This window comes from Tachyglossus aculeatus, chromosome 23 (genome assembly GCF_015852505.1).
Source record: "Tachyglossus aculeatus isolate mTacAcu1 chromosome 23, mTacAcu1.pri, whole genome shotgun sequence".
NCBI lineage: Eukaryota > Metazoa > Chordata > Mammalia > Monotremata > Tachyglossidae > Tachyglossus > Tachyglossus aculeatus.
This window is the reverse complement of record NC_052088.1, coordinates 10,019,123-10,037,896: the sequence shown is the minus strand read 5'-3', so window position 1 is coordinate 10,037,896 and position 18,774 is coordinate 10,019,123. Positions and strand designations below refer to the sequence as shown.

At 44.9% G+C, this 18,774-nt stretch overlaps 1 protein-coding gene across 1 annotated transcript in view; it reads left to right on the top strand.

Moving 5' to 3' along the window:
* CMYA5 (cardiomyopathy associated 5) overlaps nt 1-18,774 on the top strand; it is a 79,106-nt gene that overhangs the window by 26,439 nt on the left and 33,893 nt on the right. The window contains exon 3 of the mRNA XM_038765555.1: nt 6,428-17,330. Coding sequence (XP_038621483.1) covers nt 6,428-17,330 — 10,903 coding nt within the window. The remainder of the gene's footprint in view (nt 1-6,427; nt 17,331-18,774) is intronic.

Sequence of the window (18,774 nt, the reverse complement as noted above, 5' to 3'; positions counted from 1 at the left end):
CCCATGTGGGACAGGGACTGTGTCCAACCCGATTTGCTTTGTATCCCACCCCAGCGCTTAGTACAGGGCCTGGCACATAGTAAGCACTTATCAAATACCGTAATTATTATTATTAAGACTGTCAGCTCATCTTGGTCAGGGAATGTGTCTACCAACTCTGTTATATCATACTCTCCCAAGCGCTTATTACAGTGCCTGGCACATAGCACTTAAAAAACACCATTAAAAGAAAAACAAAACAAACATGGAGAATGCATCTCTTCCACATAAATATTTAGGAACTCTTCAATAATAGTGTTATATTCAGTTAGGTCTGTTCCTTTAATAATAATAATAATAATAATAATAGCTTTTATTAAGCACTTACTATGTGCAAAGCACTGTTCTAAGCGCTGGGGAGGTTACAAAGTGATCAGGTTGTCCCACGGGGGGCTCACAGACTTAATCCCCATTTTACAGATGAGGTAACTGAGGCCCAGAGAAGTGAAGTGACTTGCCCAAAGTCACACAGCTGACAATTGGTGGAGCCGGGATTTGAACCCATGACCTCTGACTCCAAAGCCTGGGCTCTTTCCCCTGAGCCACGCTGCTTCTCTTTTGGTCTCATCTGGAAAATCCAGACTATGCTACTCTCATTTCTACTGGTTTGCAGTCATTTAAGGAACCTTTTGTACAAAACTAACTTATTTTTCTTTTAGACACTGAAGGAAGGCACTATTTTTATCCGTTTACTCACACTTTCCAGTTTTCTTTTCTTTTTTTTCCGGGTCCTCTTTGCCTGCTTTTCTGTTTTGTCTTCATGTATTTGGGCCAACAGCAAACCTTGCTTCAGAAGATGTAGCTATCTGCCAGCAATAGATCCCACTGTTGGGACAGCGTCCCGGTCACTTTGTTCAGAGGGAATAGGCAAAGGAATGAAAAAGACCCAGAGGAAGAAATCATGGAAGGGATTCCTAGCTGATCTCTTTTGGGTGTTTTTTTTTTCAACCTACTGGGTTGCTTTGAGCGGAAAGGTGACGTGACCGACTGTGACCTGGTATCTGTGGGTTCTTGTGTCAAACTGAGAACTCCTATTTCCACGCAAATAGGCTGCTCAGATATCCGGGGAGCTAGCTACCTGCTGATCTTGCTTAGTCCTTTTCATATGTTAAGCGCTTAGTGCAGTGCTCTGCACACAGTAAGCGCTCAATAAATACGATTGAATGTGTCACACCTGCACGTGTCTGGCATATGGATGGGCATATGAATTCCCGCGCATTCGTGATGTTGTTTTTTCAGTGGGGACAGGAAACTAGTCGAAACTTTTCAACTGTGACCTTTCAAAATGTAATCAACCCTCCTTCACCGTAGCCAGGCTGGCAGTGTGCTGCCCGGGTAAACTCTACATGACTCATGTTACCTCCGCTATTAATAAGCAGAATATGTGTGTCCCTGCTTGCTTATTCGTGGAAATGAATACGCAAGGAAAGTAGATCTAGGGTGGTGTTTTTCAGTCAGCAGAGGGTTGTTTTTTTTATTTTTTTATAATTATTTTATTTTATTTTTAATGGTGTAGGGGAAGCAGCGTGGCTCAGTGGAAAGAGCCCGGGCTTTGGAGTCAAAGTTCAGGGGTTCAAATCCCGGCTCCGCCAGTTGTCAGCTGTGTGACTCGAGCTGTGGGACTCGAACCCATGACTCCAAAGCCCATGCTCTTTCCACTGAGCCACGTTATTTCACTGCAGGTACTCTTTGGGGTTTTACGTCTTATCTCTAGACTGCCATTTCATTCATTCATTCATTCAGACTGTCATTCAAGCATCATTTATTCTTTATTTGTTTATTTAGTTATTGTTAGTACTGTGTTATTCCTATGTCACAAGCAGCTGGAGTTACACAGTTCCTTTCTGAACTTTTGAATAAGACATCAATCAATCAGTGGCATTTACCGAGTGCTTACTTTGCTCCGGGCACTGTACTAAGCACTTCTTACTCAGCTTAGTAAGTGCTAAGAAGTGCTTAGTACAGTGCTCTGCAAACAGTAAGCACTCAATAAATGCGATTGAATGAATGAATGGGAGAGTACAGTACAGCAGCGTTGGTAGACACATTCCCTGCCTACAATGAGCTTACAGTTTAGAGGATCATATATCGTTTCCCCTCGGGACTGCTTGGCTGATTTCTTTCCTATCCCCTCAATGAAGCACATGGATTACCTGGGCAGGAGACGGATTTGATTGGCTACCTCAAGGAGAGCTAATGGATCTCACAACTTCTTGTGATGGGAAAGTTTCTCAGAAGCAGGGTCTGACATCAGCTTCCAGATTTCTTGTTGTGTCCTCCAGCAGAGGGTCAGAAAGGTGGCCTAGAGGAAAGAACATGAAACCGGGAGTCAGAAGACCAAGATTCTTTTTGCAGCTGTGTCCTGGCTGCTCTGTGACCTTGGAAGGGTCTCTCAATCGCCCTTTGCCTCGATTTCCTCATCGTTAAAATGGGGGTAAGACACCTGGTGCTTCCCCCTCATCGACTGTGAGCCCCATGTGGGACCAGTCAGTTCATCAGTCGGTCGTATTTATTGAGGGTATACTGTGTGCAGAGCACTGCATGAAGCGCTTGGGAGAGTACAGTATAACAGAGTTGGTAGACATGTTTCCTGCCCACAGCGACCTTGCAGTCTAGAGAGGGAGACCGACATTAAAATAAACAAATAAATTACAGATAGGTACGTAAGTGCTCTGCTGGGGCGGGAAGTACATCTGCTCTGATCATCTTCTATCTACCCCAGTGCTCAGTAAAGTGCTTAGCGTGTACTAAGTGCTTAACAAATACCATAGTTATAATTATACAGCGAGAGCTGTGAGATGCCCTGATAGTTGCCATCAGGGGTGAGTGAGAAGCAGCGTGGCCTGGTGGATATAGCACGGGCTTAGGAATTATAAGAACCTGGGTTCTAATTCTGGCTCCGCCACTTGCCTGCTGGGTGACCTTGGGCAAGTCACTTCACTTCCGAGGGCCTCAGTTACCTTGTCTATCCTCGTCAGGTAGATGGATCAAATATGGTAGATACCAGCGTCAACGTGATGGAGAACTCAACATAATTATCTTATACCTACCCCAGCACTTAGTAGAATACATGGCACATGGTAACGCTTAACAAATGCCATTTAAAATTAAAAAGGAGTGGCAGAGACAATGGAGACAATGCCTTCGGTTTGTTCCATTTGTAAAGTGGGGAAGATGTTGGAGGCTGAAATCCTATGACTCCTTTTCCCCCCATCAATATGGTAAACATAGATAAGCAGTAGTAATGGGTAGTATTGAGCAACTACTGAATTCAGTGCACTGTACTAAATGCTCAGGATTTACGTATATATGTTTGTACATATTTATTACTCTATTTATTTTACTTGTACATATCTATTCTATTTATTTTATTTTGTTAGTATGTTTGGTTTTGTTCTCTGTCTCCCCCTTCTAGACTGTGAGCCCGCTGTTGGGTAGGGACTGTCTCTATATGTTGCCAACTTGTACTTCCCAAGCACTTAGTACAGTGCTCTGCACACAGTAAGCGTTCAATAAATACAATTGATGATGATGATGATGATGATGATGATGAGCATAAGATGCCAACATCAACAGGGAGTTTATGATCTAATAGGAAATTTACACTCCAATAGTGATTTAAGCCCCTTGAGGACACACTCAGTGTATGCTCAAAAAATAACATTGGTGGATTGATTGAAAGGCCTATACAGGTAACTAGGCTATCCTCCCCACCCTGCCGTCTCCTTCCCCTCCATGACGTACATGGGCTGAAAATTTAGTTGGGAAATTTGTGTTTCTGTAGAACAGATTTTGCTCCAAAAAGTCTGTGATTCCGTTATGTTGTCCCATACTTCATTCAAAACCACAATGGAGTTCACTTTTCTTCTGACCCACTGGGAGCTTGTTTCACTTCCGCCTGTACCATTTGCTTGTTTTTTGGGGGGGTTTAATGGTATTTGTTAAGTGCTTACTATGTGTCATGTACTGTTCTAAGCGCTGGGTTAGATATAATCAGGTCAGAGACATGGGGCTCACAGTCTAAGGACTGAATCCCCAGGTACAATTGAGAAACTGAGGCCTTGAGAAGAGAAGTGACTTTCTCAAGGTCACATAGCAAGCAAATGACAGAGCCAGAATTAGAACCCAGGTCATCTGAGTTCTAGGCCCACGTTTATCCCACTAGGACCATGCTGCTTCACCGTCGGTGAGGGTGAGACTGCAGTGATATTTGGCCAGTTTTTCCAGGTCATTTCTTTTTAAGAACCGCTTTCCCCAATGATAAACTACGGCTCAAACTTACAGAGAGGCATAATGAGGCACCATCAGTTCCCAAAGGAGGGGAAAAAAAGGTCACCAGTTCCTTTTTTTAAAATGGCGGGAGGGCATTCATTTTAAAACAAGTATACTCATTTTGACAACAGGGATGTTGGGATGGCCACCCACTCCCCTCGTGATAGTCTGAAGGAAATATATTTCTTAAGGTAAACGCAGACAGCGGTGTCAGAATTGGACTGCTTGAACTGAAGGCAGAGTACACATAATTTTGTAGAACAAACAATTTCCCTGTTATGGAAAATTTGGTTGCGCCACTGTCTGGAAAACGCTCACCCTCTCATTTCCTGGGAGATGTTAAAGCGTCTTTCCTCTAGAAATAGTTACCTTTCTAAAAGTGCCCAATTATGAAGAGAGTCCCATTGCCCAGCCTCATTTATCATATATTTAGAAGTTGCTCATTTTCAGACTGAAATTATTAACAACCTAAAGACATTAAGTTGCTTTAGGGGGTCCCAGTGGTTTGGGTTGAGGCTTTTTATAGAAATCACTACCAGGCAAAATGGGATGGGAGTTGTATGCCGATCAGTAGACTATAGAATTGATAAATATTCTCAAAAAAGTGGGTCGTAAGCTTTTCAGACTTTCTTGTAATCATCATTTTCTGAGAGACTGTCTTAACTTTTGAGAATGCTCTTGACCTTCATTTTATTTTAGCCTCATAGAGATCTTTGAATTGTGACAATCTAATTTTCTGGAATTCACGCATTTAATCTGACATCTGTAATTTTAGACTCAGATTTACTGGGGGCAGGAGAGTGGAAGGAGCAGTGGTGTTTAAAAGCGCCTAGTACAGTGCTCTGCACACAGTAAGCACTCAATAAATACGATTGAATGAATGAATTGAGAGGCTCACTGTATATGATACACTCTCCTAAGGCACTTGGGAAGTAGAAAACAAAGAAGTGACATGTTTCCTTCCCTCAAGGAGCTTATACTCCAACTAACAGTCATTTGCTTCCCCATACGTTGCAAACTTGTACTTCCCAAGCGCTTAGTACAGTGCTCTGCACACAGTAAGCGCTCAATAAATATGATTGATAATGATGATACAACTCATCTCTTCCTTGTCAGAGTGTGTAGACCTTCTTGAATCGAATATGGTAGATGCCAACATCAACGCGATGGAGAACTCAAATCCATTCAGATTTCTCCTTTATATTGTGGGCCCCTTATTGGACAGGGACTGAGGCTAACCTGATTATCATCATCATCATCGATGGTACTTATTGAGCACTTACTATGTGCAGAGCACTGTATTAAGCGCTTGGGAAAGTACCATACAACAGAGTTGGTAGACACATTTCCTGCCCACATGAGCTTACAGAGAGAGAGAGACAGTTATCTTTTATCTTCCTTAGTGCCTAGTACAGTGCTTGGCATATAGTAAGTGCTTTTTTATGGTATTTGTTAAACACTTACTACGTGCCAGTCACTGTCCTATGTGCCGGGGTGGATACGAGCTAATCAAATTGGATGCAGCCCATGTTCCCCACTTGGGGCTCACAGTCTTAATCCCCATTTTACAGGTGAGGGAACCGAGGCACGAAGAAGTGAAGTGACTTGCCCAAGGTCACACAGCAGACGAGTAGCGGAGCTGGGATTAGAACCCAAGTTCCTTCTGATCCCCAGACCTGGGCTCGATCCACCTGGCCACACTGCCCCTCAAGCCCCTAACAAATACCACCGTTATCATTATTATCCTTTACCGGCTGTGTTTGCCCTAAAACCTCAAAGAGCATCTGACTTTGCAGGAATGGTAGTCGGTTTGTTAGGACCTACAATTCAATTGTAAGATAAATTGAAAAACTTCATGTTGATTTCGGCATTTTTTTTCCATAACGGGCTACCAAAACGTTTCTTCTTTTGCATTTTGGTTTTTTGTTTTTGTTTTTTTACAAAAATCCGTGGACTGTTCCACCTAGTCAGAAGTGGCACCTATGTTCACAGGGACATGGAATAGGAATGCAAGGATTGTCTGTCATCATTATCCAAATTCAATTTTACCGTTGTTGTTAGCCTGCTGTACTAGAATGTGATTGCATATATCTACATATCATTTTTTTTTTGCTAGGTTGACAGACCATCTCCAAGATGAAGAGGCAAAATCCAGAGAGCAGTGTATTATATCCGATCCATCCTTTTCCATGGTAACCGTTCAACGTGAAGATAGCGGAATAACCTGGGAGACCAACTCAAGTAGATGTTCCACCCCTTGGGCTTCGGAAGGGAGCTCAACTCCTGATCTATACAGTCCAGAAAGTTCAACTGTAAGTTCTCCACCTGGGGATGTTTCATTTATCATGGATGAAGGGAGGAAGATGCGGAAAAGGTCGCGTAAATCATCCAAACGCAGCTCACCATCCCTGCGTCGGAAACGGAACAAGAAAAGCCCTTCTCCTGAGGCGCAGTCAAAAGGACTGGAGGAGTCCAAAGATCACTCTTCCTTTTCCAATGGAGAAAAGCCACCCATCGGCACCTCCGATAGAACGAGGAAAAAGAAAACAACTTCCAACACTACCCCGATCACCGGCGCGATATACAAAGAGTATAAACCATTAGATTTAAAGCCAGTATATATAGGCACCGTACAGTATAAAATTAAGATGTTCAATTCAGTTAAGGAAGAAATAATCCCGCTACAGTTTTATGGAACTTTACCAAAGGGTTATGTAATTAAAGAAATCAGTTATAGAAAGGGAAAAGATGCATCTGTTACTCTAGAACCAGCTTGTGACTCTACTGTACCATTAAAGACAGATAGGTCATTCACACATAATATTGAAAAGAATAAAGAAAGATGGAATTCTGCACCCTGGAGAGAAATAGTCTCTAAGGAGTCACGATCAGGGTCATCGATGCTTAATGGGGAAATAAAGCAAAGAGAAACTCCATCTCCTAATACTGCTTATTCCACAAACAAAGGAGCAGCCGATAAAACACAGCCCCGTACTCCGGGAACTCCAGAATTTATCTCGCCACATTCAGTGGATGAGGTAGAGAAGAAAGAGAGGGAATCAGATGCTCTAGTTGCTGCACCCTCTCCACATAAATATTCAGCATCAGCAGAAGCAGCGGGAGAAGAATCTGAGCGAGATTCACAGATAACTGCCACAACAGAGTCCATTTCCATTTCACCACTTGTAGCTCCTGGTGAAGGGAAGGAAGGTACTGAATCAGATTCACCCCCTGACTCCAAACCTTCTGTCTCACTTGAGGCAGAGAAGGAAGGCACTGAGTCAGAACCACCAGCAGTTAAAGCGGAAGTCTCTGCTGCAAAGGAAGACAAAGCGGAGATATATTCTCTAGAAAAGGCCAAAACCGAGGCCCACCTGGGGATACCACCATATCCCATTCAGAAAGAAGAGGAAGAAAGGATCGATCTAGATTTTTCAGGAGTGCTGTCTGAGCATTCAGGTAAAGGAGAAGAAACGAAGGAAGACGCTGAACCTTTTTCACCGCTAACAGCAACATCTGGGCCCAATCAGTCGTATCTGTCAGAGGAGGAAGTAATAGAAATTGAGTCTCCAGAAAATCTGTCTGGGACTGAAAATTCAGTTCCTCCATATGAGGTTCATGAAATGGAGAAGAAAGAAATTGAGCCTGGTGACCCATTAATAACAACATCTCCCTCCAAACGTGCAGTTGTATCAGAAGGGCCAGAGGGAGAGAAAGCATATTCATCAGATTCAGCTTTTACGTCTGAAAATGAACTAGATAAGGAAGCTGTTGAGCCTGGTTGCTCACCGAATGCATCATCTACAACTGAACATGACATTCTATCAGAGGAAGACAATGAGAAAAGGGAAGCTTTTTCACCAGACTCAGCTTCTGTATCGGAAGATTCGATTCCGCCCCATGCAACCGAAAAAGACGATATTGCACCCGATTCATCACACAGTACGATAACCACATCCGGACACGTCGTTCAATCAGAACAAGAGGATGATGAGATGGAATCTTTTTCACCAGACTCAGCTTCTGTATCGGAATATTCATTTCCACCATATGCAGCAGGAAAGAAAGATATTGTGTCTGATTCTTCACTCAGCACAATAACATCGACGGAACAAGTCGTCCTGACAGAAGAAGATGGTGAGAAGATGGAAACTTTATTAGCAGACCCAGCTTTGGGATCGGGATATTCAGTTCCACCAAATGTACCCGAAAAGAAAGATGTCACGCCTGATTCTTCAAACAGTACAATAACCACATCCGAACAGGTCGTTCTGACAGAAGATGCTGATGTAGAACTTTTTTCACCAGACTCAGCTGCTGCATCAGAATATTCAATTCCACCCTTTGAAACAGAAAAGAAAGATAATGTGCCCGATTCTTCACTCAGCACAATAACTACAACGGAGCGTATATTCCTTTCGGAAGAAGAAGATGATGAGGAGGAGATGGAACCTTTTTCACCAGACTCAGCTTTTGCATCAGAATATTCAGTTCCACCCTATACAGAAGAAAAGAAAGATGTTATGCCCGATTCTTCGCTCAGCACGATAACTACAGCAGAGCACATCATCCTTTCTGAAGAAAATGATGAGGAGCAGATGGAACCTTTTTCTCCAGACTCAGCTTCTGTATCAGAATACTCAATTCCACCCTATGCAACAGAAAAGAAAGCTATTGAGCCCGACTCTTCCCTCAGCACAGTAACTACAGTGGAGCACATCGTCCTGTCAGAAGAAGATGATGAAGAGGAGATGGAACCTTTTTCACCAGACTCAGCTTCTGTGTCAGAATATTCAGTTCCACCCTATGCAACAGAAAAGAGAGATGTTATGCCCGATTCTTCACTCAGCACAATAACTACAGCGGAGCACATCATCCTATCAGAAGAAGATGAGGAGGAGGAGATGGAACCTTTTTCTCCAGACTCAGCTTCTGTATCAGAATATTCAATTCCACTCTTTGCAACAGAAAAGAAAGATATCGTGCCCGATTCTTCCCTCGGCACAATAACTACAACAGAGCACATCATCCTATCAGAAGAAGATGTGGAGGAGGAGATGGAACCTTTTTCTCCAGACTCAGCTTCTGTTTCAGAATATTCAATCCCAACATATGCAACTCGTGAGCTATCAAAAAAAGAAATTGATTTTGATTCCTCCCTAAATGCAGCATCTGCAGCTGAACATGTAGTTTTTTCAGAGGAAGAAAAAGAAAATCGGGCCCCTTTTTCACCTGATTCCGCATTTATGTCAGAATATTCAATTTCACCATTTGCCGCCAACGAACCGGAGAAGAAAGAATTTGAGTATGATTCCTCTCTCCGGTCGACCCCGGCCTCTGACCGCACAATTATATCCGAAGAAGAGAATGAGGAGATGGAACTTCTTTCTCCAGACTCAGCATCGGTCGCTGAAGATTCAGCCTCACCATTCCAGGCCCACGAACCGGACACGAATTACCTCGAGCCTGGCTCGCTGCTCACGGCCATGTCTGTGTCTGAGTGTTCCCTGTTTTCAGAAGCAGAGGAGGAAGAGATGGAGTCAGACACCCAACATCCATCAAAAACCGTTTCTGAACATCTCATTTTGTCCCAGAGGCAAATAATTAAGCCTCCCTCTCCGATGCTTGAGACTAAACATTTGGCACCACAAGAGTTGACGGATGGAGCGGAGAAAGAAATTAACCTGAGATCGTTAGAGAGGGCCACATCCGCTTCTGAGAGTGTGGTTTCTCCTAAGGGGCAGGGAGAGGGCCACCCAGATTTCCCAATGCCTGCGGACTCTGTGTCAGTATTTGAAAAAGTACTGGAGCCAGCCCCATCTGGAGATTTTCTTTCTTCGCAAGTAGAAAAGGATGAAATTGGACTGGCCCCCCAAGAAATTTCACTGTCTATCCCGGTGTCTTCACCTTCATCCCAGAAGCAAGACGAGGAACGAGGTTCTCCAAAAGCTCCTGTGTCTGTGACTGAGCCCTTAATTACCCCATTTCCAGATGATGAGCCAGAGGAGGCCATGAGGCCTGAGTCATCACCAGGTGTGGCGTCTGTGTCGGAATGTTTACCAGCTGCCAAGGACCAAAAGGAGGAGGATCACCATACCCCACTACAGGCCACTTCCAGGTCTGGAGTTTTACCAGAAGTAGAAAACAAAGAAAAGCCCGTTGCAAAGCCGAGGAGCTCCCGGCAGGCTCAGGATTTAACTTCCTCAGAGGCAGAGAAGGAAGTTCCAGGCCTGCCTGAAGGAAGAAAGGAAGAACTCCAGGGGAGTTCATCACCCGAGTCGACGGCATCTGGATCCGAACCATCAGTCGTGCCCCCACAAAGAAAGAAAACCACTGAACATCTGATTGCAACATCTGGATCTGAACCCTCTGTCCCACCAGAAGAAAGAGAGGAAAACATCAAACTCTGTTCCCCTGGCGATTTGACATCTGGAACTGAGCGCTCAGTCCTGCCAGAAGAAAGAAAGGAAGATATTCAACTTGGTTCCCCCGGGGAATCAACACCCACACCTGAACATTCAGCTGAGCCCCCACATAGAGAGAAAAATATTGAAGTTGGCTCTCCAGAGGCTACAACGTCTAAGTCCGAGAACTCATTCTTGCCTGAAGATAGGAAGAAAAGCAGTGAGACTTCTCCAACCCTAATGACGTGTGTAGCTGAACATACCATTTTAAACAAAGAAGGGAAGAAAGACATTTCATCAGGTTTGCCACTCTCCACAACGGCTGGATATGAATCCTCTATTCTACCTAAAGTACAAAAGAGAGAAACCGAACCTCGCTCACAACCACCCAAAGCAGATTTGCCCGAGTCTTCTGTTTTATCAGAAGTTGGAAGGGCAGAAAATGAGACTGTGATCCCACCAACTAAAACCCCTTCAGCCGACCCTTCTGTTGAACCTCCCAAGACAATACCTGAACATCTTTCTCCCTCAATTATGCCCAAAACCTGGATTCCACTGTCATCCGCTGATGAAACAGAGGAAGGGAAAGTTGAGTCTCACTTATCAGAAGAAAAGAGAAAAATGGAAGCTATTCCAAGTGAATCAGAAAACTTGATGTTCGAAGAGGTAATCGCCACATCACCAATTGATACCGGCGACAGGAATAGACACGAGTTGACATCTCATTCCCCAGACGAAGAATTTTTGCCAGAATATCTGTCAGAAAAGTCAGGTGCTCTTTTGTCGAGTTTTGCTTTGGAAACTGGGACAAAAACTTTGCAGCGTCACCCGCCAGAATCACCACGTCTTGTGTCAGAGGAATCAAGTGCCTTCATTAATGAAAACGTGTCTGGAGATTTCAAACAAGCAACATTACCTTCACCTGGGACAGGGAACTTGATGCTGGAAACTCAGACGATGGAGTTGGTTTCCACAAGTGAAGAAGGAACATCGATGGCTGAGAATCTTAGTGCTGAAAAATTGCTCAGAGAAACTCCATCTCACATATCTGAGGTGGTGGTGCATTCAGAGCCTGGTAAATTAGTAACCTCTTCAGGCAAGGAAGACCATCTAGGACCTCAGTCGTATCTGTTTTCCTTAAAAGCATTAGAGGAAGAGCCCGGTATTAGGATTTCCAAAGATTTGGCAGGCAGTGAAGAAGCAGTAGAAGAAACTCACTTTTTGCCTCAGGTGGAAGATCTGGCAGCCCAAGGGTCGAAGTTCATTTTATCCAGGCACCATGAAGAGCTGGATGTATCTGTCACTGCACAAAGCCTGACAGAGAAATTAAAAACAGTTGCTCCTGTCCTCCAGGAGGAGCATAAGGAACAAGAGACACTTTCCTCAGACAAAGTCCATTTGCTATCTGATGCATTAATAACCAGTCCACCTGAGGTACAAATTCTAGGAATTCTATCTGAATCATCTGGAAGAGCAAGCTTCCCTGAGGAAGAGATCCAGTCTGCTGAATGTGCAGACATTAGTGGCGCCCAGAGAAAGGAATCCCCTCTTCCCCAGGAGTCCCAAAGTTTCACCAAAGGAACGTCAATAGGAGACTTGCCCAGACCTTTTGAAGAAAGCAAACAGCTGGATTCTTCATACACCAAGCAGAGAATATTAGAGGAAGTGAAGCCTGCTTCCCCAGGTGATGATCGGACATACGGAGATGGGAGGCGAGACACTCCAGTCCCCTCGGCCAGAGACATGGAAGTATCGTTACCAGAGGCAACACCAGATATAGGTAGATCTGCTGACGATAGAGAGGAATTGGGAAAAGCAGCCTGTCCTTTGGAGGGATTCCAGGTGTCAGGGGAGTCCAAAACTGCTGTTCCGATGGAAAACACAACATTGGATAAACAAATCCATTCTTTGGTAGAGTCTGACAGCTTGATATTAGAAAAGTCCAACGCTGAATTTTCCAGGCCCTGTAAAGGCGATAACCAGAAAGAACTATTTTCTGAAGGAATCAGTGGGGTCTCAGAGCCTGCCTTGTTGAAACATGAAACTTCGAGACCAGAAAGTATCACTTCTTCATTTAAAGAACCCAACTTCCTGGAAGAAGAAGCAAAAACCACATTAGGTAGCTCTGTCGACAGTGAGGATCTGGAAAGTTCACCATTTTCTACAGTTCTGGGAGAACCCAGTTCACCGTTTTCTACAGTTCTGGGAGAACCCAGTTCACCATTTTCTACAGTTCTGGGAGAACCCAAAATGGTCATTTCAAAAACTGTGAAGGATACTGTTGAAGCACAAGAGCCTGAAACAAGTCCTGTTCCTAAGGCAAAGACGCTGGAAGAATCCACATGCTCCTTAAGTCAGATTAATGAAAGAGCTCAGAAAGCAGTGCCACCTGACTCCTCTGAAGGAGGAAGCAGAGTAACTGAACAACAGAAACCGGCCACGCCAGACAAGAAAGTGAATAAAGGGGCATCATCATTTACCTCATGGATGGCCAGTTTGTTTTTTGGAGGGAGCACTTCCAAAAGCAACCGTGATGAAACCGAAGGCTTAGAAACTCCCCCTGGCCCTTCTGTGGAAACAGATTCTTTGGTGGAAGAGTCGAAAGCCTCTCCCATCGAACCCGCCGATCTTAACGAAGCACAGAAGCCAGCGTTACCTTCCGAGTCAGAGCTCGGAGTTTCACCCAAAGAGGAGCCGAAGGCCAGTTGGTTTAAACCCAGGGAAGAGAAAAGGCAGGAAAGGAGACCACCTGAAAGGGCAAGTGGGGATTTAGAACAGCCCAAGCCAGCAGCTCCAGACCTCACAGACGAAGGTAGGACAAAGGAATCAGAGAAGCCAAAAACCCACCCTGTTGCAGAGTTTAAGGTTCTGACGGTGGAAGAATTCCAAAATGCTGTAATTAAAGATGGTGGGGAAGGAGCCCAGGGAGAAACACCAGGGCACCCAGCAAAGACAGGAGAAATCCCGTCAGAACAACCAAAGCCTGATTCTGAGGAGCTCATCGAGGTTCCCTGGGGGCAGGACCCTCAACTTTATGTGGGTGAGAGAGCTGATCGGTGGCCTGAAGAACCAGCAAATACAAACATCGATTCCACTCAGGATCGAGGAGACGCCACAGCGCAGCTGTACGCATTTCCCAAAGAGGTTGAGAAGGCTGTCCCGGTTGCTAGGGATGCCAAGGAAGAACAAAAGCCAGAAATCCATCGTCCCTTTGAGGCAAACATTCCGGTCGGAGAGGCTAAGAGTGCCCCAGCTAATCGAGCTGAGGAACGTGACCAAGGAGAAATATGTGATAAAGGAGATGAGGAACAGGAACCACCAATGCCTGCTTCCTCGAACTTCACAGGTGATAGTGTGACCTGGGAATTCCAGACCCCAGCAGTATATCCCTTAGCTGAGTCTAGGATTTTAGCAGTAGGAGAAGCCCAACCCAGTTTACTTAAACGTGACATAGAAAGAAAGGAGGAAAAATCACCATTTTTGCCACCTGCTGTGGGAGTAGGAGGGCTCTCAGAGCAACCAAAGGCTTATGCGTCCCTTGACGTCTCTAAAGCAGAATCAAAATTAAGACCCGAAAGCCACCTTAATGAAAAAGATGATTTGGGAAGTCAGCCTTATTCTTTTGCAGAAATAAATATCCTGGAAGGAAAATCAGAGAAAGTGGCTCCATTTGTTCCTGGAGTTGTAAGCAAGAGGAACGTGGGCTTCTCCAGTGACTCAAGACCTTGGAAATATGTAGGATCAAAAGAATTGGAAATATGTTATTGCAGTGAAAAAGAAGAGAAACAAAGTCCACTGGACCTCGCTGGGAGAACAGGAATGGCATCAGAGCCTTCAACAGCTCCTGCCCCAAGCCTCACTAAGGAGTCCAACAAGGAGCAAATTCCACCCTTTTCCACCTGGACATCTAGTTTACCGGCAGAAAAGTCAGCGGTCCCCGAAGAAAAAATTATTAGTCAAAAAGAGAATCTAGCGTCGCAGCATAAGTCTCCCGGGGAAACTAATCTGGTTTCAGAAACCGGGGTGTCAGGGGTTCCCAAGAAGGAGATTGAGAGACCAGAACGTCACCTGCTCTCCAACTCAGGAGTTGGCAGGTTTGAGCTGCAAAAAGTCACGGCCCTTGTACACAGGCCTGAAGAGGAAGAAAGATTGTTTTATTCTTCCAAAAGAGCACATATAGAGGCAGAGCTAACAGAAGCTGATGCTTCACAAAATCTGAGGCAGACCCCTCAGCCTGATTTGGCTATAGTGACCGGTTGGGCGTCAGAAGAATCTGTAATGACTCTAGACCGTCCCTCTGAAAGAACAGAACACTTAGCAAAGCAGCAGTATCCTTCAGCCAAAGCAACATTGTCACTTGTAGAGTCCCAGACGGTGGTTTCGAAGGCCTCTCCAGAGATGCAAGCAGCAGAGAAGGAAGAAATTGCTCCAACCTCTCCCCCTCCGCCACCGCTGCCTCCAAGGAGGACTGTTCATACTACGCAAATGTCCAAAGACATTCGATCAAGTTCCCCCACACTCTCTCCTTTGGCTTCGAAGCAGATTTCCAGTGCAGTAACCAGGAGTGATGCCCTCCCACCAAAACCATTCCCCCTAGCAACTGGGCAGCCTGAGCAAGTGACTGAGGACAAACTAACCGCCAACCTGAGTGAGGCTGGCCCCACTGAGGTAACGCCCGAGGAGCCTGAAATTGTTTATACAAAGGAAGAAAAATTTGCCGATCCGTCGGTGTCTTCTCAGTCAGCTGGATTTGTGTCGGGGCCCGAAGATCAGAAAAATCAGTTTAATATAATTTCCGACAGTTGTGAGATACTGAGTATTCACGCTGCCGCCTTTATTTCTTCAGTTGACCAAGAGGAGAGTAAAAGAATTCAGGAAGAAGTCGAGTATTTAGAAGAAAGCTCCTCTCTCAAAACTAGACTTCTTCACGATGGCCGTGGGGAGACAGGCGGTCAGCAAGGTTTTCAGAGAGAATCACCCGCAGGACACCCTGATGATGGTGCCATTGAGGTGACCGAACAGAGGCAAACAGAAACACCCAAAAGTGACAGGGACATTTCTGCAAATTCCCAAAATGACGATTTGGGTTTTGGTCATCCTGATACGACCAGTGACGTGGATTATTTTGAAAAATACACCTTAATCGATTACAACATCAACCCTGAGCCAGAAGAGCAGAAACCCATTCAGATGTGGGCCATTCAGGAGCAAACCCCACAGAAGGTTTCGAAAGGGATGGACTTACTCCCGGAAAGCCCGGAGGAAAGTGAATTTCATGTAGTGGAATTGGATACAGCCTTTCATGAAACTGAAAAAGAGCATGACCGATTATTGCCCACAGACTCTGCTCAATTCTCGGTGACCCCAGAGTCGGCTGACCAGGATATCAGTAAGGAAGCGAACAGAGAAGATGTGGGCTTGAAGGCACTCAGAGAACCCTTATCGGACACCAAAGAAGAAATCTTGTCCCAAACTGTACTGTTCCCTTCGGCAGCTAAAGCTGAGGATCCAGAATGTCGTGCGGAACAGCCTGTGTCTGAGTTCTTCGAAAAGGTCCTCTCCGAAGAGGCGGCGGGAGGCAGAAGGAAAGAAGTCCAGGTGATTTCAGACAGGGCGAGCATGAATTCTGAGGCTCCATCCCCAGGGAGGGACTCCGACGCAGACGAAGGAACCGGACTCTATTTCGAGAAGTACACTCTCAAAGACGACTTTCTACATGGCACTCCTGGGCCTCAGAAAGATGAAAATTGGGAAGATAAACCAGGAAGAGGAGAGGACTCCTATCTGCTGCTTCCTGAAGGAGAGGAAGTTTGGGGGGGGCTTGGAACTATTTTGGGGGAGGAGAAAATGGGAAAGGAAGAGAAAGCTATTTACAGTGATGGAGGAGGAACGGGTGGCAGTGTGGAGGACAGCAGTGACCTAGGGCTGCAGAAGGAAGCCCCCGTTATGGAGGAAATTAAAATGGTGACTCAGAAAATCACCTATGCCATCCCATTCGAAGACACGCATAACGTTTTGGAGAGAGTAGATGAATCCGCAAGCCAGAGCAATGAAGAAACTGCTGTGGCAGGGGCAGACCAACAATTCCCACTGCAGACGCCATGTCAGGAGGAAGGATTTGTTTCGGATGAAGCTTCTTTGCAAGATAACCAGCAAGAACAGGCTAAAATAGCCTCAACTCCTAAAATGCAGGAATACCCGTCTGGGGATAGATCCCTTCCCCAGGAAGATAGAGACTTTGCTGAATCAATGGATTTTGAATTGGTTAGCCAAGAAGATGTCTTATCAGATGAATTGTTCTCTGAGAGCATACCGGAAGATGTGTTATCTGAAGGGAAGGAGTCTTTTGAACACGTGAGCGAGAGCTATGAATTTGTGAAGGAGCCAAAACCAAGTACGCCTGGGGAGTGGCAAGATTCGGGTTTGGAGATCGGTCAAAGAAAGTCACCGGTGGAGTTAACGGAAACCGAGACCATGCAGAAAGAATCAAATAAGTCCCAAATTGATGCTTTCTGTTACACATGCAAGTGTCCGATTCCAGCCATAGACAAAGTCCTCGGCATCCACAAAGACCATGAAGTTTCCACACTGGACACAGCTATAAGTGTGGTAAAGGTAAATAGTTTACTAAACCTTTAAGGACTTGAGGCCTTTGTAATAGAAGAGCCTTGTTGCCCTCTTGTACATGTTCCTTTTTAAAAAAAACAGCATTTGTGAAGTACTTACTATGTGTCAAACATGGTTCTAAGCACCGTGGTAGATAATCAGGTTGAACACGGTCCCTGTGGCACGTGGGGCTACAGTCTAGGGCTGAGTAGGAGGGAGAACAGGAATGTGTCTTATGTATTCTACTGTTTGAACCCCTCTTCTTCCGATTTGCAGTAATAATTATTTGGAAGCAATGTGGTGTAATGGATAGAGCACAGGCTTGGGAGTTAAAAGGTCCCTGGTTCAAACCCCACCATTTTCTGTTTGACCTTGTGCAAGTTACTTTCCTTCTTTGTGCCTCAGTGACCTCATCTGTAGAATGGGGATTGAGACTACGTCCAGCCCGATTTGCTTGGATCCACCCCAGCGCTTAGTATAGTGCCTGGCACACAGTAAGCACTTAACAAACGCCATTATTATTATTATTATTATATTTGTTAAGCGCTTACTCTGTGTGGAGCACTGTTCTAAGCGCCAGGGGGGATATAAGTTAATCAGGATGGACAAAGTCCCTGCCACACTTGGGGTTCAGAGTCTATGTAGAAGGGAGAACAGGTGTTGAAACCCCATTTTGCAAATGAGGGAACTGAGGCACAGAAAAGGTAAGTGATTTGCCCAAGGACACATGACAAGCAAGTGGCAAAGTGGGGATTAGAATGCAGGTCCTCTGACTCACAGCCCGTATTTTATTCACTAGGCCATGCTGCTGATGACTATCTCCTCAGCTAGGTTCTAAGATCCTTTTGGGCGGATCATGTCGTCTTCTGTTTTACAGTCTCAAGCACTTCGCACAGCACTCTCCACACAGTAGGTGCACAATAAATACCATTGATTGAAAACATCTTAACAGAAACGAGGTATCCTTCTGACACCTTTTTGGAATTCTTTAGGTGGGGCATTTTGAGCAGAAAAGAGAGAAGTGTTTTATAGTACTTCAATCAATCAATCAATCAATCGTATTTATTGAGCGCTTACTGTGTGCAGAGCACTGTACTAAGCGCTTGGGAAATACAAGTTGGCAACATATAGAGACGGTCCCTATCGTCCCTACCATATGTTTGTACAGATTTATTACTCTAGTTATTTTACTTGTACATATTTACTATTCTATTTGTTTTGTTAATGATGTGCATTTAGCTTTAATTCTATTTATTCTGATGACTTGACACCTGTCCACATGTTTTGCTTTGTTGTCTGCCTCCCCCTTCTAGACTGTGAGCCCGTTTTTGGGTAGGGACCGTCTCTATATGTTGCCAACTTGTTCTTCCCAAGCGCTTAGTACAGTGCTCTGCACACAGTAAGCACTCAATAAATACGATTGAATGAATGAATTAACAGACTGGCAGCCATG